This window comes from Castor canadensis, chromosome 10 (genome assembly GCF_047511655.1).
Source record: "Castor canadensis chromosome 10, mCasCan1.hap1v2, whole genome shotgun sequence".
In the NCBI taxonomy this organism is placed as follows: domain Eukaryota; kingdom Metazoa; phylum Chordata; class Mammalia; order Rodentia; family Castoridae; genus Castor; species Castor canadensis.
Genome location: NC_133395.1, coordinates 104,675,253 through 104,700,413, shown reverse-complemented (window position 1 = coordinate 104,700,413; position 25,161 = coordinate 104,675,253). Strand labels below are relative to the sequence as shown.

Genomic DNA, 25,161 nt, shown 5'->3' with positions numbered 1-25,161 from the left:
ACCACCAATACTGAGACACCCAAAATAAGTGTATGTCATTTCACCTACCTGGGTTCATGACTCAGATACAGGCTAGTTGTTTTTTACCTCAATCTGGTTAGTCATAGGGCTGCCATTACCAAAGTCCTGCTGCTATCACTGATGCTTCTCCAGGATATGTGCATGGATAACCTGATCTTATGCTGCAGACCAGCTTATCACTGAACAAAGCCCAAGTCTAGTCTAGCAAATGTGCTTTCCGTGTCTCCCACCATGCCAAGTGCCCAGAGCAGGACAAAGACTTCTCACTTACATATGGATTCACCGGGTAGGGAGGCAGGGAAATATTTGAGCCTTCCCCTTCACCAAAAGACAACTCAGGAAAACCACAGGGTATAGCCCAGCTTTTCTTCACCTAATCATTTTACCCTCTATAAACTCACTGTCTCTCTGCAGACAAGAATTGTCCGGAGTCCTAAATGAGGTCTAAGCCAAAAGGCTCCTTCAGACTTTGACATTTTTTGAACCTCTTTAATATATCTGGCCTCTCTGAGAGTTAATGTCACACTTTCAGCCTTCTCCCCCTTGCATGCCTCCCTTTCAATTTTTAACACTTCCCAAAAATCTCATATGATAAGCAAATTTCTGGCATTGCTCATAATAGTAAATGATTCAGGAATATTTCAGGTCACAAAATTCTGTTTTAAATTTTAAGATTCTTCAACTGTTGGATTCCTAACAGTTATTGCTCTGTTGGAAAAAAAGAACATCTTCCAGTGATGTAAAAGAATTATGTTGTTTGGTGATAAAATTTGATTATAATTGAACCTCAAAGAAACTGATGTTATAGCACAGATTTGGTAGTGGGCTTTGATTTTCAGTTAATAAAAGCATGGGAAAGAATAGGAAAAAAGATTTTAATGCATCATTCATTGAATAAGTCAACCTATCTCTTTATGTGATTGGCAATGAAAATATTATTGACAATTTCGGTAAAGAAATTATTTAAGAATATACACATGGGATATGGGGTATCTGCTTTTTATTTTTACCCATCTCAGACATATGATAGAATTAAAATAGTCTTCAATGCTCATAGTAGTGAGAATACTGTACAAAATTAAGGTATTTCAGGAACTAAAGAGAATTTCTTAAGGAATTTCTACTTAAGAAAGTAAAGAAAATATTTTATGGATTCGGAATAAATATCCGATAACAAGAATTGCAAACTTTGAGATAATTTTATTAGTTGTCAAGTAAATGAAGTATTTGGCTAATAAATAAAATGTGCCTGACAGGATTATAATTATAAATTACTATTTATTGAGTATGTATAAGGTGTGTTATGTTTTTCTGATACTGTTCTAACTTATTGACTTAGGAACTCCTGGCTATTTAAATAACGAGGAGAAAAATGTTCTTACTTCGATCAATTTGGTTTTTTTTCCTTTGCCTTAAGGAATTGGATATTAAAATTAGAAAAACTAACTATAATACTCAAATTTTTAATGTCTCACTAAAAAATGTTCTTCAATTTTTGTTGAAATAACATAATTTTCCCATTAGGATCTCCTTTGCATTCAATACTGAGTGAATTATAAGGAAAGGTAACAATATTCAAAATAGGATTCAGGTATCCAAGCCTGAAAATTAGTTTATCAAATATGGACATTAAAATTTAGATAGGGATGAAATGAAAAGAATACCAAAGAACCCTTGTCCCAGCAACAATCCAGGTATATCCTAAAGGTAGCAAATATATCCACATATATGGCTGGCTTAGGAAAAAGTAGAGGAGACACAATTGAATATTCATTATTTGTGGACTACTGTGTAATTACACAATAGGTCTTTGGGGGTTAAAAATATAAATGTATTTCTGGAAAAACTGTTATAAGAAAACAACATCCCTTAATAAGTAGAAGTGTAAAAGAATCAAGGACAACATAAAATGCTTCTGAAGGAAGTAGTATGGAAAAAATTATACAAACATGGGCACTCTTTTATAATGAAGCTGTAGAATTTGATGACCAAGCAAGACCAGATGCAAACTGGTCTTATGAAAGTTCCTAAAATATGGCTGAAAATGTAACAGGAAGAAAACACTTATTAGTTTTGTGAGCTGACAATTTGTCTTTCCCTGCACAAGTTAGAATGCAAACAGATGGTTATAAAAATGACTTCATTACTGAGTTTTTCTTGCTGGTTAAGATATATAATTTGGACCATGGCTATCTCATTCCTTCTCCATGTCCTTTTCCCCTTATTGATCTTTCTGTTTCTTTTAGTCAAATGTTACTAGAGAATGCCATTGAAGAGAGCTGAGAATGCAGTCCCCAGGAATTTGAATTTTTAAAAAGTACCCAGGTAGATTCTGAATCAGGCAGTCTAAAGATGAACATTAGAGAAGCACTGCCTTAACTTCTCAAAATCTGATTCTGTTTTTCTCTATTTCATTGAAATAATTTCTCAAAGAGTATCTGTCTTGATACAGTTTTGAGATCAGCACTAGATGTTGTCATTCTTGACCTCTCTATGAAAAATGTCTTTGGCACATCAGTCAACCACCTCTTTTTTTTTTTTCATTTTTCTTTTATTATTCATATGTGCATACAAGTCTTGGTTCATTTCTCCCCCCTGCCCCCACCCCCTCCCTTACCACCCACTCTGCCCCCTCCCTCTCCCCCCCAATACCCAGCAGAAACTATTTTGCCCTTATTTCTAATTTTGTTGTAGAGAGAGTATAAGCAATAATAGGAAGGAACAAGGGTTTTTGCTGGTTGAGATAAGGATAGCTATACAGGGCATTGACTCACATTGATTTCCTGTGCGAACCACCTCTTTTTTGAAACCTGTCCTTCCTCGGCTTCTGAGCTCTAGAGTAATCCATGTTGTTCTCCATGTCTGAGAGCCAACACTCTGGATCCAACCGGCCAAAGCACAGAATCTGGTTCCATTCCTCTCCACCTAGGGGACCTTGGCAAATTACCTTACTTTTGTGTCTCAGTTTACTGCTTTATATAATTGATACTAAAAACTATATCTAATTCATAAAATGTGATATTTACATTAATTATACATAGAGTTATTATAATAATCCCTAAGCAAAGTAAATGAACAATCAACATTATTCATCACTTATATTTCTGGCACATTATTTCCTTAGAAGACACTCTCTTTCTTCTATGACAATGAGAATTAAATTTTGACTTTTCTTCTTTCTTTTGGCATTTTTATGACTCCCTCAGCTGTTGCTAGTCTACCAGCTATGATAGGACACAGGTCACAAATTATATTGTTTACAGAAGGTGTTCATTTCATGTACATTAAGGAAATTAAGTGTTCTTACAATAATTCTGCTTTCATTTTTCATTTGAAACCATAGACTTTTACCTCTTACTCATTAATTAGTCCACACTTTCTCTGTATTTCTATACTTATTTTGAATCACTGAAATAAAATTTTGAAGTAAAATCATATTTTATTTAAGTAGACTATGGAATTGAAATTTATGCACATGCTTTCTCTCTTCTTAGGGATGAGAACTTTTAAGTAAGCAATAAACTTGTCTTACCTACCTTTGATTTTAACACTGTACCTAATACAGGTAGTTGAGAATGAGTAATGCATCCTTATATGTAATCCACCCTTTATCTTTCTACCTCCATGCAGTATGTCAATCTAAACCTAGATATGATCGTGATATCTATTTCATTTCCTAGGAATAACTCAACACCATAGAGAGTCAGTAAACAAAGTCGTATTTACTAAAGATTCCATAGGTGAGAAGATATAATCACACCACACATTACAAAGGCAAATGATTCAAAATTTATGACATTCAGATCTATTCCCACCATTCTGTCTTAGCCTTCACCCCACACTGATTTGTTTGACTCATAATCTCCTGAGTCATTAGCACTATTACTTTCCACTAATAGTTAGGCAGGTGAGTTATTTTCCAGCCTCTAACTGCCAACCAGCAAAAGGTATTTCTCCACAATCTTCCTCCAACAATAAACACCACATTTTAGGCTACTCCAGAGTAATCAAAGAGCTATTCTGAAGTTCTTAGGAAACCTAAGTTATAGGATCATTTTGTCCTATCTCTGTGGGTTTCTTTGTGTTCAGACTCAGTGTTTAATCTCATTTTTATCCCATTTTATTTACAACTTCTAGAATTCATCACTATTTCACTCTTTCCAAGAATACGGTGCTGTCATAGATATACTTGCTTTTATTCTAAAATTTCATGTCATATCATTGCAATTCTGGAAGCAAGGAGAGGAAATCCATATTCCTGGGCTTCTATTTTTGAAAATTACCTTCTGATCTCTCTTTAGAAGGCTAAAAATATTTTAAATCTGTTTAGTGAGTTGAGTCTGTGGTACCGTCTTAAAAAAATACACTAATCCTCATGTGACAATAGTATTTTTGAAAAACTTACAAAAATGATGATAGGAAGGAAAACTATGCCAAGCTACTATGGAACCATAAAGATGCATGCTTAAATAGACTTGACGTCCAAGTGCAAAATAACTAGTTCAGTGCATGAAATGTGACAGGGAAATTCATGCATAAAATAATACTGCCTCTATTACTATTTACTGGTACCTAGGAAAAAATATTTTAGAGGAAATCAAATGAACAAGAATAGAGGTGGGAAAACTTGTGCTTTCAAACCTAGAAAAGTGGAAAATTGATTATTATACTATGACTGGGGGTAGAGAAACTCTAGAATTGGAAGATGTTGCTGTAGAATATGGTTAAGACCCAAAAGAGGCCAAAAGTGAAGAAATACTTGTGCTAAACAGATTTCAAGTTAAAACACAAAAAATGATTATTCTATATTCTCAGTTTATCCTGTCATGGCTACAAGTTCCCAGTTCCTGTAATTCTTTAAATTTTCTCAGACACACACATTCCTACACATAAACACAAAGAATCACAAATGAAAATCTTTTCTATTCAAATGTATTCCATTTGGAAGTTAAATGGTATGTATTTAAAACATTATTTTTTTTTCTTGAGACCTCCCTAATGTCCTCTGACTACATGCACAATAAGCTTATGTGTCAACCACTGGAGGATCTCCACCCAGAGCTCAATCTGTGCAAAGCCTCACCACTATCCTAATGAAAGGGATTTCTTAGGGACATAGACTGTGTTGTAATCTGTGTTGCAAAAGATGGTACCCTTCAATGGAATTCATATAAAACTAGGTACAGCAAGTAGACATTGAGTGGTACTTCATCTCTTTTGAAACAATCATCATATTTTCTCTGTAGGGAGAAAAACAGTAAGTGACCAAAGCCCAAAACTTACTCCAAAGCAACACAGTAGAATTTAACATCACCATCTCCTACTATTTATTCTTCAATGATTAAAAAAAAAAGAAATCTGGATAATTTAACATCAGCACATTTTTATTGTTTTTACTTGGCTGAATCATCTAAAGGATATGGTTGGTAAGAGAGAAGTATGTGTGAAGCAATATTCCTTATTGTCACACTGCATTATGTCATATACTAATTTGGATGAGGTACCATTAAAAAAGCAGTTACCATTGTTAAATAAAATTGTTCCAAAAGAGATCACTGTGAATCCACAAGTGTAAGAGCAAGTTCTAATTTGTCTTCTGACATTCTATAAAAGCACAAATAGCCCTTGAAGATCAAAAGGTGAGACAAATTTATATATAAATGATAAATTTATTCTACAAAATCAAGGCTGGAAGTACTGGAAAAGTCCTATGAGGCTATTTTGTTTTCATTAACTACCAATATGGCAGAAGGAAATCTTATAAAGTGAAAATCTACTGACACTTTAAACATTATCTGGGACAATCAATGGAAAGAAAAAAGAGAACAGATCAGTTAGAATGAGAAACTAAAAATTTATTTACCTTTTCTGTTAAATGAAAGAAAATTTAATGCTAAGAGGATAGATAAAGGTGACAATTCTCTAGATTTATGTGCTACAAAACAATGAGCACAAAAGACTGTAGAACACTATTAGATAAAATTGAATTACTTGATAGCAGTTTCAGTGCAACAAAAATAGAAAACCAGGCTTAATAAAATAACTCAAATATGACAAAGATAGTGGCAATAAAATAAAGCTGCCATGATAGGTCAATGTGATGTGCAATCTTTCAACAAGCATTAACAACAGCTTAATTGTGGTGAGCACAAAAAGTGGAATTAAATTAGTTGGCCATACGAGCTTTAAACATACTACAGGCTGTGCACTTTGTAATGTTTAATAATACTCTTCGGAGCCAAAGAATCATCTCTATTCTAATATGCACATTTCTGTTTTAGATAAAATCTTGTCTAATATTTTAATGCTTCATTTTATACTTCATTGTAAAGTTTTTCCATTATAGAATACTCACATATTTAGAAAGCAAAACTGACAAATGTGAGTAAAATATCTATATCTAGAAATCTCACCATTACCATTTATTTCCTGTAGTAATGTTGAAATATGCATCATACAAGGTAGTAATAAGCAAAACAAAAAAAAATCCTAATGCCTACAAAATTGAGCATGTCACATTACTGATTCATATTTATTTGCTACTTGTTGAACTGTGGTCATAAGTTTAGAAGCAATTACCATTGAAGGATTCCTGGTGATTTTTAATTTATTTTTAAACATGTGTGTGCAGCCCAGATTGGACTCTATTATTTTTGTTTTCAAAAGAAAAAAATCATTATTTGCAAAACTTGGATGAATCAAAAATATAAAATAAAAAAAAACTGTTACAAGGAGAAATTTAATCAGCTCTATATGTTATAATTTATTATATCTACAGTTTTCATGAAAGTAAATCTGAGACTCTCTAGAATATGATAAAGTTCATATTTTCATTCAATATTTAATTATAGAATTCCTTCTGCCACTTCTTTACTTTTTCCTTCATTTTGCAGTTCTGGGGTTGGAACCTAGGGCCTCACACATGCTATACAAGCATTCTACTACACTTCCAGCCCTTTGCCACACTGTTAATTTAAAGGAAACATCACTTTTTTGTAATAGTGTAAGTTAAGTGATTTCAAAAACAACAAAGACTCAATGGCCATAAGAAAATACTTAAATATATGGTATAATTCTATTGATAATGGAATATGCATTTACCAGGGAAATAATGTGTAGACATAAGTAATTTTAAATTGTATACTGGTAAATCTTAATCTTTTTAATCTTTGGCTAGCTAATTCATAAAATAGAGGTAATAGCACTTTGAAGAATCAAAGAATGTTCTGGGCACTGAATGAAAATAACTAAAACCCCAGGGTACTCTACCCAGCAAAACTATCATTCAAAATAGATGGAGCAATAAAAGTCTTCCATGATAAGTAGAAACTAAAACAATATGTGACCACAAAGCCACCACCACAAAAGAATCTTCAAGGGATTCTGCACACAGAAAGTGAAACCCAACATAACCATGAAAGGGCAGGCAGCACCAAACTACAGGGAAAGAAAAAGCAAGAAAGTAGAGAGTAACCTCAACTTAGGTACACACAATCAAACCTTCAAACAACTAAGACAACTAAATGACAGGAATCACCACATATCTATCAGTACTAACACTTAATGTTAATGGACTTAATTCCCCCATCAAAAGGCATGGTTTGATGAAATGGATTAAAAAGGAAGATCCAACAATTGTTGCTTAGAGCAGACCCATCTGACCGACAGAAATAAGCATAGGCTTAGGATGAAAGGTTGGAAGAAGATTTACCAAGCCAGTGGCCCCCAAAAACAGGCAGGAGTAGCAATACTTATCTCTGACAAAGTAGACTTCAAACCTACATTGATCAAATGAGATAAAGAAGGACATTCCATATGAATAAAAGGGGAAATAGACCAAAAGGAAATAACAATCATCAACGTATATGCACCCAATGTCAACGCACCCAATTTCATCAAACATACCCTGAAAGACGTAAAAGCATATATAAATGCCAACACAGTGGTTGTGGGAGACTTTAACACCCCATTATCATCAATAGATAGATCATCCAAACAAAAAATCAATAAAGAAATCCAAGATCTAAAATATACAATAGATCAAATGGACCTACTTGATGTCTACAGAACATTTCATCCAACTTCTACACAATATACATTCTCAGCAGCCCATGGAACTTTCTCCAAAATAGATCATATCCTAGGGCACAAAGCAAGCCTCAGCAAATATAAGAAAATAGAAATTATACCATGCATTCTATCTGATCACAATGCAATAAAACTAGAACTCAACAACAAAAGTAAAGATAAAAAACATGCAAACAGCTGGAAACTGAATAACCCATTACTTAATGAACAATGGGTCATTGATGAAATAAAAGAGGAAATTAAAAAGTTCCTGGAAGTCAATGAAAATGAAAACACAACCTACCAGAACCTATGGGACACAGCAAAGGCAGTCCTGAGGGGAAATTTTATAGCCATGAGTGCATATATTAAAAAGACTGAAACATACCAAATCAATGACCTAATGATACATCTCAAATTCCTAGAAAAACAAGAACAAGCAAATCCCAAAACAAATAGAAGGAGAGAAATAATAAAAATAAGAGCTGAAATCAACAAAATAGAAACCAAAAAAACTATACAAAGAATTAATGAAACAAAAGGTTGGTTCTTTGAAAAAATAAACAAGATCAACAGACCCCTAGCAAACCTAATTAAAATGCGGAGAGAAAAAACCCAAATTAGTAGAATCAGGAATGCAAAAGGAGAGATAACAACAAACACCATCAAAGTCCAGGAAATCATCAGAGACTACTTCAAGAACCTATATTCAAATAAATTTGAAAATCTTAAAGAAATGGACAGATTTCTAGATACATATGATCATCCAAAACTGAACCTAGAGGAAATTAATCACCTGAATAGATCTATAACACAAAATTAAATTGAAGCAGCAATCAGGAGTCTCCCCAAAAAGAAAAGTCCAGGACCTGAGGGATTCTCACTGAATTCTATCACACCTTTAAAGAAGAACTCATACCAACCCTCCTTAAACTGTTCCATGAAATAGAAAGGGAAGGAAAACTGCCTAACACATTTTATGAAGCCAGTATTACACTTATCCCAAAACCAGGCAAAGACACCTCCAAAAAGGAGAACTATAGGTCAATCTCCTTAATGATGCAAAAATCCTCAACAAAATAATGGCAAACTGAATTCAACAAAACATTAAAAAGATTATTCACCACGACCAAGTAGGCTTCATCCCAGGAATGCAGGGCTGGTTCAACATACGAAAATCAATAAACATAATAAACCACATTAACAGAAGCAAAGACAAAAACCACTTGATCATCTCAATAGATGCAGAAAAAGCCTTTCATAAGACCCAACACCATTTTATGACAAAAGTGCTAAGAAAACTAGGAATAGAAGGAAAGTACCTCAACATTATAAAAGCTATATATGACAAACCTACAGCCAGCATTATACTTAATGGAGAAAAACTGAAACCATTCCCTCTAAAATCAGGAACCAGACAAGGATGCCCACTATCTCCACTCCTATTCAACATATTACTGGAATTCCTAGCCAGAGCAATTAGGCAAGAAGAAGGAATAAAAGGAATACAAATAGGTAAAGAAACTGTCAAAATATCCCTATTTGCAGACAACATGATCCTATACCTTAAAGACCCAAAAAACTCTACTCAAAAGCTCCTAGACACCATCAATAGCTATAGCAAGGTAGCAGGATATAAAATCAACATAGAATAATCATTAGCATTTCTATACACTAATAATGAACAAACTGAGAAAGAATATATGAAAACAATTTCATTTACAATAGCCTCAAAAAAATCAAGTACCTAGGTGTAAACCTAACAAAGGATGTGAACGACTTCTACAAGGAAAACTATAAACTTCTTCATGGATTGGTAGAATCAACATAGTAAAAATGTCTATACTCCCAAAAGTAATCTACATGTTTAATGCAATTCCATCAAAACCCCAATGACATTCATTAAAGAGACTGAAAAATCTACCTTTAAATTTATATGGAAACACAAGAGGCCAGGGCAATACTCAGTCAAAAGAACAATGCTGGAGGTATCACGATACTCGACTTCAAACTGTATTACAAAGCAATAACAATAAAAACAGCATGGTACTGGCACAAAAACAGACATGAAGACCAGTGGAACAGAATAGAGGACCCAGATATGAAGCCACACAACTATAACCAACTTGTCTTTGACAAGGGCACTAAAAATATACGATGGAGAAAAGACACTCTTCAACAAAAACTGCTGGCAAAACTGGTTAGCAGTCTGCAAAAAACTGAAACTAGATCCATGTATATCACCCTATACCAATATTAACTCAAAATGGATCAAGGATCTTAATATCAGACCACAAAATGTAAAGTTGACACAGGAAAGAGTAGGAAATACTCTGGAATTAGTAGGTATAGGTAAGAACTTTCTCAACAGAACCCCAGCAGCACAGCAACTAAGAGATAGCATAGATAAATGGGACCTCATAAAACTAAAAAGCTTTTGCTCAACAAAAGAAATGGTCTCTAAACTGAAGAGAACACCCACAGAGTGGGAGAAAATAATTGCCAGTGACACATCAGACAAAGGAATGATAACCAGCATATATAGGGAACTTAAAAAGTTAAATTCTCCCAAAACTAATGAACCAATAAAGAAATGGGCAAGTGAACTAAACAGAACTTTCTCAAAAGAAGAAATTCAAATGGCCAAAAAACACATGAAAAAATGCCCACCATCTCTAGCAATAAAGGAAATGCAAATTAATACCATACTAAGATTCCACCTCACCCCTGTTAGAATAGCCATCATTATCAACACCACCAACAACAGGTGTTGGCGAGGATGCAGGGAAAAAGGAACCCTCTTACACTGTTGGTGGGTATGTAGACTAGTACAACCACTCTGGAAAATAATTTGGAGGCTACTTAAAAAGCTAAACATTGATCTACCATATGATCCAGCAATACCACTCTTCAGTATATACCCAAAAGAATGGGACACAGGTTACTCCAGAGGCACCTGCACACCCATGTTTATTGCAGTGCTATTCACAATAGCCAAGTTATGGAAACAGCCAAGATGCCCCACTACTGACGAATGGATCAAGAAAATGTGGTATCTATATACAATGGAATTTTATGCAGCCATGAAGAAGAACGAAATGTTATCATTTGCTGGTAAATGGATAGAATTGGAGAACATCATTCTGAGTGAGGTTAGCCTGGCCCAAAAGACCAAAAATCATATGTTCTTCCTCATATGTGGACATTAGATCAAGGGCAAACACAACAAGAGGAATGAACTTTGATCACAAGATAAAGCAAGAGCACACAAGGGAGGTATGAGGATAGGTAAGACACCTAAAAAAATAGATAGCATTTGTTGCCCTCAATGCAGAGAAACTAAAGCAGATATCTTAAAAGCAACTGAGGCCAATAGGAGAAGGGGACCAGGAACTAGAGAAAAGGTTAGATCAGGAAGAATTAATTTAGAAGGTAACACACATGCACAGGAAATTAATGTGAGTCAATTCCCTGTATAGCTACCCTTATCTCAAGTAGCAAAAACCCTTGGTCCTTCCTATTATTGATTATACTCTCTCTTCAACAAAATTAGAGATAAGGCAAAATAGTTTCTGCTTGGTATTGAGGGGGTGGGGGGAATAGGGAGGCGGTGGAGTGGGTGGTAAGGGAGGGGGTGGGGGGAGGGGGGAGAAATGACCCAAGCATTGTATACACATATGAATAAAAAAAAAGATGAAGAAAAAAATTTAAAAAAGAATCAAAGTGATTCAATACATGCTCTTTATAAAGTACTCAGAACAATTGATACCAGTTCCCTTTACATTCCTTTTGCATTTTTATGGTAAATTTCACATCATAAGCCAAGACACAAAATAATTATAGGGGAAGCAACTAACTTTTGTGGCATTTATATGACATATGTAGTTATTATTAGGACTTCAAAAGCATTGCTGATATGTTAGGTAGACTCCTAGGAAGCAGAGGACAAGGATCTTTTGTGAACAAGTAAAGAATTAAAAATCCATACCTGTAAGGTGTGTGGAAAGCAAGCCTAGGTAGAGAGTGAGAATAAACAGTGACAGAACTGTAGAAAAGACATCAGTAAATCTCAGCCTAGACATGCCCGACTACATTGTAAGCACGGGGTGAGGACTTTGTACTCCAGCACTGACTGGCTTTTGGATACAGGCTGCCCCAAGAAATTGAGGGAGCTCAGGAGAAGAAGCTCTCATCAGCTGAGGGCAACAGTTGAGGAGGAGGATGGTGGGAAACCTTCCCAACTCTGTAGTGACATCGAAGGCTATGAACAATAGCAGATTGGGAGCAACATGTGTTCTACTTAACTTTACTTCTGCAAAAAGTCCATTGATGTCAGGAAGTGAAATTGTCTCACCAATGACAACAATAACCTATTAATTAACTTGTAGACATCAGCAAGTTTTTCAACTGTAATCTTCATAAGATCATTTTCTCTAATAAGTGAGATGATATATGAAATGCTGTATTTTTCTCAGAAGCACAGAAACCATGTATTAGATACAACGATGCTCTCTCCTTTTCATGGTTGTTCTTTGTAGTATCTATTAGGATATGCCTTGAGGCATATAATTACACAATATTCTATAATCATTCAAGATAGAAATGATATTTTTCATTGAGATGATCCTGAATGAATACTAAAATGACTTGCATGCCTATTTTTAATTTTATTTTCATACAAATATGCATAATATGGGATGAATTCAAGCAAAAATCTCTATTGTCATATTCCTTTGATGCCATGCTACATTGAATTATTTTCCATTCAAAATCTAAATTTAGGTGAAAATTTTCTGAAGATGGAAGAAATGAACAGTAGTGCTCTGTGAGTGCATGTCCAGGAAGATTAAAACAACTCCCATCTCTCTCTAGATAATCTGAAAGAATGGTGCTCTTGTTAAGAATTTATATGATCAAATACTTGTGTCAGTCCCAAGTTAGTATGGTATCTGTTTAGCAAAAAAAGTGACCACAGATATATTAGTCTCATAATTAGCCTCCTTTCTTATTCCCCAAAACCCTGAAAAGGCATATTTTTTATAGTGGAGAGAGGGGGGATGTGTAAAAGAAATGTTTCTATATTAAAATAAACTTATAACTCATTTGTGACATCAATGGCCTATAGAAGGTCCCATATTAATGGTAAGGGCTCTCTATTACACATGACAAATATAATACAAAGGTACTGTTTAAAGGGGATTGAGACACATAGGAGGGCAGAAGAAATGTTATCATTCTGATAAACCCAAAGGGAACTCTTTCTGAAGAGTGAAACCAATTACAGTCTTCTTCAGGCACAAAGTTCACCTCAAACGGATAAATTGTTTTATTCTCATACAACAATTAAGTTGTGGCTCTCTTCCCTCTGAAACTTTCAGAAGTCTGATGTAACCACAGCATCTAATGTGGCAGTGTTATGGGAAATAAAGGGGTAGGATTGGTTTTATTAAAAAATAGGGTGTTAAAAGGAAATGAGCTACCAAGTTATGAAAAGCTATAGAAAAAGCTGAAACACATCTGACTAAGTGAAAGAAGCCACTCTGAAAGGCTACATATTAGACAATACCAAATCCGATATTCCAGAAAAGGTGAAACGATGGGTCAGTGGGAAGATCAATGGTTGCAGCTAGGAGGAAAGATTGAATAAGTGGAGCACACAAGACTATTAGGGCAGTGAAATGAGTCTGAATGGTTCAGTGATAGTACTGGCAGATCATTACATATTATCCAAACCCACAGATTCTGCAACATCAATTGTGAACCCTGGTTAACCTGTGGGCTTTGGCTGACAATGATGAGCTGATACAGGTTCACCAATGTAACAATTGTACATTGCAGAGCAGAATGGGAACTCTTTACACTTTCTCCTCAATTTTGCTATGAACCCAAAATAGATCAATTAATAATCTAAGTTTTTAAAAAAGAAGAAGCAGATTAGCATCTTATGTCATGCCTTTGATGGACATGAGAAAATATCAGCTCTCTATTCAGGAAGCATCGTAGGAGCTGATCTGTTGCAAAGCAGTTTGTGGCCTGGTGGGGAGCAAGGTGAGACAAAGAAAACACAGCAGAATAGTCTACAGCAATATTTTTATTTGTATTCCCACAGAGGACACCTGGCAATACTTAAGAAATCCAAGTCCTACAAATGTTAGTGTTTGGAATGAATTAGGTTTGCTTTACTAACTCTGCCATCTGGCCTGGAAACATGGGCCTTCTTGTAAGTCTTAGAAGGTTGATTAAATCTTGGCATCATGATTTCCACCTTGATGTCCAACACATATTTCAGTTCTTTCCTTAGGAAGAGATGCCGGCACTGAAATTTATTGAAATTTGGACTACAATGAATTCTTGTCAACTCTGCCCTCAACACCAACTTCAACCCACAGGCCAGGGTCCCTATAAATTTAAAATTAGTTATTAAAAAATACAACAGTATTTTCTGGCCTACTTCAAGCATCATTTACTCTCTGTTGATTCTTGTGTTTACAAAGCTTACACCAAATCAAATATCCTGGATTAAAGATTCAGCCACATTTTGGCCAAGTTCACCGTACCTTCTCAGATAATGTGATGGACACAGTCCTCACTCGTTCCCAGACTTGACTCTGACTTTGCCATTCCTGGCCTGTTTCATACCATGTCTGTCTTCCTTTGAAGTGTAATTAGGAAAAATGAATATGACTTAACCAAGTGCTACCATTTATCAGGGTTGTTTTTAATGACCTCCTTTCTAACTTAAAAAGCCTTGGAAAACAATAATGTTAACAGAAAACCCAATAGGGAATATTTTGTTAAGCAGTATACTGATGACAACATGGGGAAATACAATAGAACATTAATTTTTATGTCCTCCTAAAATAATTTCTCTCTTTGAACAAAGGCACAGTTTCTGTGCAATAATCATTTGAGCAGACAGTAGACTGGTGAAGTACAGATATTTAAAAAAAAAAGACAAGGGTCTGATTGCCAGTTTGAACACTTAATAGCCGTGTGTCCTGTAGCACACGATTCAATCAATGTCATCATGAATTTCCATATCTACAAAGGAAGATAATGACAATATATCTTTAGTTGATTGTGAGGGAAAAATGAATAAGAGATATACATAAAGACTGAAATTCAAAGCTAGCTCATAATAGGACACTGATATGATTATTTTAAAATATCCAATTTAAGGAAATTCGTTCCTAGTATCACAGTTTGAAAGTCTTTGGCCAGTGTAAATTTAGTCCGGTACTAGCTTTGATTTGAATTTCTAAACTAGGTATATCTTTTGTTCCAGCTTCTTTCTATAGCAACATATATTATTTCTCCAGGAGAGATTTGTGACTATCAACAAAAACACATAATCTCACACTATCATCACCACCTACACAAACTTAAAACAACTTGGAATGGAATCATGTGGTTCTATTTAAGGTGATTTCACCTCAAAGTTAATGTGTGTTCTAGGTTCATATTATACCTATAGAATTTAATAGTTTTCAATTATTTTATGATGATTATTTTTATTTCTTACATATATTTGACAAATAACATTCAAAATAACTAAATGCCATGCATTTGAAAGAGAAATTTGCAATTCTTTCCATTAGAATGTTCCAGTTCATCCACAAACTCCACACCTTTCCCACACAGAACAAGAAAGAAGCAACTTCCATTTTTTAAGAAAGTTCTTTTTTCCTTCTATTGTTTAATAACCTAGAGATAAATAAGACTTATACTAAATATCTTTATGATGTCAAATATCACAGTGTATTAAAATTCAGCCTCAGGTTTTAAATTGGGAAAATCTAGATAAAATATAATTTGCTTACCAAAAATAAACCATCTCACCAGATTGTCACTCTTTCTGATTTCTGTGCCTTAGCTCTCCAAATTCCCTTTTGCACAAGTTTATCCACTTCTTTTTATTTTTCCAGATTTCCTACAATAACTTTCATTTGTTCCCAGAAGCATTTTTGTGGTATCTTAAGTAACTCTTTACTCATAAAATCAACCCTACCTTTAAAAAAGTAGCGCAAAGTGATCAAATAACTATGGATTTTTACTTGAAAATTTAAATAATCTCTCTGTACTAATAGATCACAGTTTGTTGAATTCAACGTCTATTTGAAATCAATTGCAATCTTACTAATCAATGGAATGTCCCATACCTAAAAACAAACAAATGAGCAAAAAACGCAAAACCAACCACTTTATATACACTGTGGTAAGGATGTCCATTTCCATATCTAACCATACAGAAGGCAAACATCAAAGAAACCAAAAGCAACTTTCTCAAATTCTAGAAAACTTCCTGGTGGTCACAACCCTAATATAGCTACACACCAAACAGTATTTGTATTCTTCTCCCAAGGAGAAATGGTTCACCTCAACATACTATGCTGATAAAGCCTTTATACAAAGCTTTTTCCTGGTTTTTAAAAACGAAAGAAGTCTGTTCTTTTATCTTCACATCTGCAGGTACACAAATAACAAGTTGATGATGTAAAATTGAGAATGTATTTTTAGGAACGCTTACCATTGTCATTTTTCATCATCCCGTTGCTGAGCTGTTTTAATCTCTTTTGATGAGATTTGCCATTGTAGTGGATTTGTGCTTGAGCAGCCGAATTCAGCTGAATGTTACACACATTGCACAAAGTGAAGTTGGAGTGTTTCTTTTCTTTTTCTGTTTTTTCTTCAAAGTCGTCAGGTATTAATTCCGTCTCACTCTCCCTGTCTTGTGCACGTGTGAAATCTGGAGGTACAAAAGGGGATATGAGCAAGCAGGTAAAGATCTCTACATACCCTCATATTTATTAAATTGGGTAGCAAATAAGGATTGTTCTTGACACTTAAGAATTAAATATTTGTACTTCCTCCCATGTTAGCTTGCATTCAGAGTATTCAAAATGTATAATTCTCAGAATACGAATGACAAACATTTTACTCTGGTTTTTTTCTAGGTTCAATACTATATTGTGTCCAGATAAATAGCACACAGCACTTGTTATCCTAACAATGGAATAGGCACTTTAGTTTTCCCTATTTCATAGCTAAGGAAGCTAAGTTTTAGAGTAGATAAATAACTTGTCTAAAAATCATAGAGTTAACAAATGGGATAGTTGGAATCAGAATGTAATTTTATTTATCTTCAAATCCTCATTACTTAGCATGCATTAGTGCTTAGATGCTTTCCTTTTCTTTTCCTTTCAGCTAAATAAAATTCCTTTATTTTAAACTCCTCACCAGTTAATTAAAGTGACTTACATCTGGATGGACTCATTCTACACATAGAAAACTGCTAAAATTGTTTCAACACTTAGAGTTTTATATTTTATGACTGAAGCATTAAAAAATCAAAGTCCTCAATATCCAAGAGAACTTCACAATATCCAAGACAACTTCGCAGGCATTATTTTTGGATAAGTATATGCTTTATATATTTAACCCAAGGAATAAAAGACAACTTAAAATTTCAGCATCTCTCACCTCATGATGATAATAACTCAAGTAACTATTTTAATGCTTATTCTTATGATCTAGATATGATTTGTTCATTCCAACTCTCTGCATCCTTCAGGAAGTAATACTGTTGTCTTCGGAAATATGACAGTGGAAAGCAGTCACTTTTAATATGTATTTATTAGCAACATACTATGTGACAGCTCCCTTCCAGGAACTATAGATATATTGACAAGCACAAAAAAGACAGTCTCTGCCCTTATGAAAACTTACTGATAATGTGGGAGGGTCACGGTCTCTAGTATTAGGTAAATGGAATAATACACACTAAAATAATTTTAATAATATGTTAGGATGAGTTTGCCAGTATTAGGTAAATGAGATAATACACACTAAAATAATTTTAATCATATGTTAGGATGAGTTTGCCAGTAAATTATTTTTTTAAAAAATCACACCAGTAAAATAATCTAAAACAACTAATACTTTAATCTATTAAAGGATATTGACGGTATTATCCAATTTCCAAAAACAGTGGAAAAAGTTAAGTATGTCATTCAGAATTTTTTATAGACTAATTTAAAATATTTTAACCAGTTTTCTCTTTTTTATATTACAAAGAGGTTTCATTATGATATTTCTATGCATGTACATAATGTATTTTGATCAAATTTACCTCTTCTATTCCTCTTTAACTCACAACCCTTTAAACAACTTCAGTGGGTTTCATTATTCTATTTTCATACATGTACATGAAGTACAATCATATTCAACCCTATCATCCTGTCCTTTCATTCTTCAAACAACCTCCTACCTCTAAACAGTCTCCCTGTTTTATCCTCATGTCATTCTTTTTTTTTTTAGGTCTACAGTCCACATATGAGAGAGAATATGCAACTTGTATCTTTCTCAGTCTGGCTTATTTTACTTGAAATGATGATTTCCAATTACATCCACTTTTCTGCAAACAACATAACTTCATTATTCTTTACAGCTGAATAATACTCCATTGCATAGATATATCACATTTTCTTTTTTTTTAATGACTTAAATGATTTTATTTATTTTTTTTTCACTTTTCTTTTATTATTCATATGTGCATACAAGGCTTGGTTCATTTCTCCCCCCTGCCCCCACCCCCTCCCTTACCACCCACTCCGCCCCCTCCCTCTCACCCCCCCTCAATACCCAGCAGAAACTATTTTGCCCTTATTTCTAATTTTGTTGTAGAGAGAGTATAAGCAATAATAGGAAGGAACAAGGGTTTTTGCTGGTTGAGATAAGGATAGCTATACAGAGCATTGACTCACATTGATTTCCTGTGCATGGGTGTTACCTTCTAGGTTAATTCTTTTTGATCTAACCTTTTCTCTAGTACCTGTTCCCCTTTTCCTATTGGCCTCAGTTGCTTTTAAGGTATCTGCTTTAGTTCCTCTGCGTTAAGGGCAACAAATGCTCGCTAGTTTTTTAGGTGTCTTACCTATCCTCACCCCTTCCTTGTGTGCTCTCGCTTTTATCATGTGCTCATACTCCAATCCCCTTGTTGTGTTTGCCCTTGATCTAATGTCCACATATGAGGGAGAACATATGATTTTTGGTCTTTTGGGCCAGGCTAACCTCACTCAGAATAATGTTCTCCAATTCCATCCATTTACCAGCGAATGATAACATTTCGTTCTTCTTCATGGCTGCATAAAATTCCATTGATATCACATTTTCTTTATCCATTCATTAGTTGATAGGCATCTAAACTGATTCCATAGTTAACTCTTTTAAGAACTGATTATCTCAAATGTCATTCAATAACAAAAAAGATTTATGTAAATGATGAGGTACCTAATCTCTGCAATACTGTACAGCCATTAAAAGGACAGTAGAGAAATATTTTAACGTGAGAAATTCTTTTGCATATAAGAAGAGAAAAGACCAACATAAGGTATAAAGTTATATATAACTGTGTAAAGCACAAACAGATGTAGAAAAATACTAGCCGTATTTGCTTCTGAATAATGAGATTAGAACTGGCTTGTTTCCTTCAGTTTTCTACATTTTTAAATTTTTATATGACGACTACTTACCAATTTATTATGAAAAAAATGAATTAATATATTTCAAAGAAATAAGCCCAAGACAAGTGCTTGTATTCTTCATAATGAACAACTTAGGTTTGCTATGACCAATCCATGCTACAAAGATAGCCACAGTAGGTGAGGCCTTGTGACACAGTATTTTGATAAACATGTGGGTGTGTTTGGAAGGAAACTCTTCCTTGCCCCACATTCCTACCTTGAACCATAAAGTAAGAATATCCACCAGTAATTTAGCTGGGGAAAATACTGAAAAAGAAATTTTCTTTCAAGGCTATGAGATTTATTAGCTTACACAGGAGGGTTTTTCTGCTCACAGGGGAAAGTCAGACAGCTTCAATAATTAATTTTGCTCTGAGTTGCAAGGACCACAATTAACAAAAGAAATAGAAATTATGACATGTTAACTGTGGTATAGATACTAGTTTGGAAAGGGATCCTTGAATGAATTCTGGGTTATAACATCATAAAATATTTGCAAAGTTTGCAAGAAGACAGTAATGTCTCAAATGGTATTGTCTGATACAAAAGGCAATATGCATAAGTGAATTTTCCTCCCAGAATGGAAGACTGTCATGTTTAAATTCAAAAATTTTCTCATTTGAGTTCTTTTTTTGTTTATTTATTCATTTATTCATATGTGCATACATTGTTTGGGCCATCTCTTCATTTGAGTTCTTTTGAGAAAAATATTGAGTGGTCATGCATAAACTTTAAGCAATTTTCTTGGAATTCAAAATATATTTTATCAATTCATCCATATTTTCTCTATTCACCTACATCCACCAGAATTACTAGGATGCTAGGAAGATGTTTGGCTTGAGACATTAATGTGAGTCTAGACCTTACTACAATAACAGATGCAGAGTTATGTTGGCAGTGAAACTTGTAGGAGTTAGGGTTTTGCTTGGGTGTGTTTGAATTTTCTTGGTTCAGGTGTCAAGTGAAATAGTTCCTAATTACCAAAGCTACAACAACTTCAGCAACAACCTAAATACCATACCATTGAATTATAACCAAAGTACAAAGTGAATATCAATGAATGCATACTGATATTAAAAAATAAATGAGAAAGAAGATACAAATCTCTCATGTAGAAGTACTTCAAAATTAAGTAGATATCCCTTTCTTGAAAGGGGATAAGATACAAGTCCCTACCCTCTAAAAACTTGCTATCAAACAGTAAAGTACAGAAAGAGAACAAGTAGCTCCATAACAGGATACCTGGAAAAAACTTGCTTGGCCATATAATCAGGTTAACATCAAGAGTAATAGTATGAATTCTTGACATGATGTGCTAAGAATGACACTTTATCTCTGTAGTTTCCTTGTAAGAACACAAAACCCATGTAAAACCATAAGAAAAGCATCAGATAAACACAAATTAAGGCACATTCTTCAAAAGACTTGATCAACACTCCTCAAAACTGTCAAGATCATCAAAACCAAGAAAAGTCAGAGAAATAGTCACAGCCCAGAGAAACCTAAGAAAGTATTGAGACTAAATGAAATGTGGTAGCCTAGTTGGGATCCCAAAACAAAACAAGAACACTGAAAGAAAAATTAATCAAATCCAAAGAAAGGATGGAGCTTCACTAAAATAATATGTTCTTACTATGACAAATTATCCATTATAATCTAAGATGTCAGCAATACTGGGAACTGAGTGGGATATATGGGAACTCACCTAACTTTTCAAATTTTCTGCAAATCAAAACCTATTCTAAAATAAGAGGTTTGTTTAAGAGGGTACTAGATCAGGTCTCTCTCTCTCTCTCTCTCTCTCTCTCTCTCTCTCTCTCTCTCTCCATAAATCTGGAACCTTTCTAGAACTTGTATGATCTGGGAAATGAGAAATGAGCATTTATACATTCAAACATTTATACATCGCTTATACATTCAAACCATAGCAGGGGAAGTAAATTATGTGATTAGGGTAATGAATGAAAGGGCTGCTGTCTTTTGTGGGACCACCATGTTGTCTCAATATCTCAAGTTAGTCGAAAGTTAAATTCTTTATCTTCTCACCTAACTTGCCATATGTGAACTTAAATGTGAAGCCTTCCCATTCCTTAGAGAAAGGCCTAGAATTTTCCAAATGTCCTTCCTGTGACTGAGAAGTTAAATTCAATTAAGAGAAAAAAAAAGAAAACAAAGTCCAATATAGAGCACAGTCCCATGGGATTTTCTCTAATTTTACTTTTCCTACTAACCCATCAATCCCCCAACTGGAAATATAGTATATCTCAACTGAGTCCTTTTGATTACTTATGGGTGGTTCCAATCAATATGACAGATGAGTTATTTTCTCACACACACACACACACACAACACACACAAATACACATCTTCATATAATTAAGAACTCATGAACTTTCTTTTCTCTTTACTGTTTAAACTCTATGACAACTACCATAACCACTGATAGAATATTAATGTATCTAAAAGTACCTTAGTCGACAACTAAACCCAATTTCATTGTTCAACGAACTTCTCCTACAAATAGCATCAGAATTACATTCCAAAGTTAGTAAGTCAGCTTCCATTGTTTTTTGCCATGACTGGTTTTATCCCTTATTCTTGGATCTGCTACCTTGTCAAAAGGGCAAGCCTTTCACCTCTCCAAGAATCTCAAGATTCTAAGCTGATTTTGAATAATGACAAAATGACAATAGACAACATCAGTTAATAGGCAGTTTAGAGCACAATAACCCATTTGCACGCTGCACAGGGTCATACAATTGCAGGTGCTGTAAGTAAACTAAAAGAGCTCCTTTACCACAGAATTTTTGAAACTAAGCAGATACAGACTTAAAAGTCTAGAACACATTTAGCATAGTATTCTAGCAATACAAGCAACATGACCTTAAAAATCCCTCTAGAAATCTCCCTCTCATACTATATTTAGCAATTATGTTAATCAAACTATCAAAATGATCTATAAATACTATATAGTGATAAAGTTGGAATATCAGTAGTTATAGTGATGATATTAGGTAATTTAGCAATAAAACAGAACTTGTAAGTTCATTCGGAAACCACCTTTAATTCTTTAAACATTAATTTTATTTATATGAAACATTATAGGTTATAGATTCTGGCTATTTCTGTCAAGATCAATTTCATGAAGACATAAAATTAAATGTCAAAATATTACCTAAATACAAGAAAAACTTGTTCAAAAATTATCTTTCTAAAAAGAGTAATCAATCAACATTGAATTCTGTATGGAATCTGTTCTATGATAAAGGATTATCTCAATTGCTCTATTGTGGGGGCAAAAATTCTACCTGAGAAATGCATATCAATGTAGACCATTTCACAGAGGGGAGTAGTAATGTGAACAAGCTACACAACCTCCTTTTGAGCTTCTAGTTTTTAGACAATTTTTCTTGACTGACACAATAAAAGAGAAGGTTAAAAAATACAATAGGTAATTATTCATCAGAATACAATTATACAACTATAACTGTAAGATTCATTTTGAAGAAATAATTTAAAGGTCTTAACTTTAAAAAATAGATGAACAAGCCATTTGTACAGAAAAAAGGGAAAAATACACTACTAATGTCATGAAATTGGATCCTGCTTACCTGGAATAAAGTCTCCAGAGGCAATGTCACAAGTGAATTTTTAAAGTATTACATTTGAAATTAATTATAAAAGAATTTTTAAAAAGCTATTAGGTAGTTCAAAAGGCATTTCCAGAGATAACAGTGTTTGCTGTCAAAGGAGCCCTACATGAGGTTTCTGTAAAACTGTTTCATGAAACTAAGACCAGAAATGAAACATTACGAGTTAATTAATCTTAAAGTCTCATCTTCACTCTACTCCTGGTGAGAAAAATAAGAAATTAACTTTTATTCAGCATTTTCTTATATTAGGATTTATATAGTATCAGTTATATCTTTACATACATACTTATATTTGTGTTTATTCTGAAAACACCATAAGAAATCAAGTGAACTTCTTCAGTAGTGAATTTTCTTTCATATCAAGACCAATTTAGGAAAAAAATATGTTTTGCTGTCATGGTATAAAATTCTAAATATACATATTACATACTTACTTTTATAGCATTTTGTGAAAATTATATTGTCACAATATTCTTTGCAGGTTTCACTATTAGAATTGCAATTATTCCATAATTTTGGGAAGTATCAACACTGAAACTATTTTGCATTGATCTCATTCTCCACTAGAGTGCAGTATGAATTTAAATTTAAGATGACAGTATTTGAAAATTCCCATGACACAAGACATCACAGTAGCATTTCTCTAATGCTATCAGGAGAGGACTAAGGTAGAAAAGAGGAAAAATGGAGGGGATGAACCAATTCAGGCTATATTACATACATACATGGAAATGTCATAATGAAACTTCTTGTATAGCTGTCTTAAGCAAAGTATCTTGTTTCAAAATTGAAGGCCAGGATGGTAAAACAGGTCCTATCTGGAGGTTGGTACCATTGGGACAGGGGAGGATATAAGGCAAGTGTGAAGAAGGGCAAATAACTTAGAAATATTATGTACTCATACATGAAAATGGAAAAATAAGATCTGTGAAACTATTCTAAGAAGGGGGTGAGAGAATAAAAGAGAATGATGGAGGGACTGAATCTAACTAAGATATATTGCAAGCAATTTTATAAATGACACAATGTACCCCTAGTACAATGATATGCTAATAAAAATAAAAATAAATAAAAATATCATTACTCTAATTTTGTAAATAATTATTACACACATATGCCAACACAGTATTCAACATTAGTGACATACATCTCTCTCTCTCTCTCTTTCTTTCCACACATACACACACACACACACACACACACACATACACATTATATAGCATGGCTAATAAATTCTACAAAAGCTTACCTAACTATAGATACAAAAATTGGACCTTAAGGATAAATTGAGAGGAAGTCACAGACAGCAGGCAATATAAATTATTTGTCATATGTTATCATAAGTTCTTCATTAAATAGCAGCAATTATTTTATACAGTCTCTGAAATATCACTTTGGAACTTTAAAAATGAGGGCATTGTAATTAAAGATATCTTATTTTCATGGTAAGAAATGGTATTACAGAAAATTACATAAGACAAATCAAGGTTAATGGATTGTATTTCAATTACGGTTTTTATCACATCAAACTAAATGTGTTGGTCTCAGTACGGTTATGGTTTGTACAAGGTGACAGAATATTCAAGGATATGAATATTCAAGGATTCCCCTGTAAAAAGGAAACCCAAAGTGACAGAAAGAAAAATAGAGTAGATCTTCAAGTGCATTCTTTCCTTATTTAAATAGCAAATTTTAGAACTGTCAACTGGGCATCAGAAAACATCCTCCTGCCTCTTAGACTGGTGTGGAACCCAAGGTTCTCCTGTCTCAGCACCATCATGCCTAACTGCAAATCAGAAGTACTACTTAAACCTCAGATAAAGAAAGTTCTACCTTATTCTTCAAGTGACTGATCGTGAAATCATCAGAATTTCTTTGAGGCCAAATAAGAGATTGTG

The 25,161-nt window shown here is 33.9% G+C and overlaps 1 protein-coding gene across 3 annotated transcripts in view; it reads right to left on the bottom strand.

Moving 5' to 3' along the window:
• Znf385d (zinc finger protein 385D) overlaps positions 1-25,161 on the bottom strand; it is a 975,601-nt gene that overhangs the window by 705,812 nt on the left and 244,628 nt on the right. For all 3 annotated transcript variants that reach the window (XM_074043826.1, XM_074043825.1, XM_074043823.1), the window contains exon 2: positions 16,616-16,834. In XM_074043826.1, the coding sequence (XP_073899927.1) occupies positions 16,616-16,834 (219 nt within the window). The remainder of the gene's footprint in view (positions 1-16,615; positions 16,835-25,161) is intronic.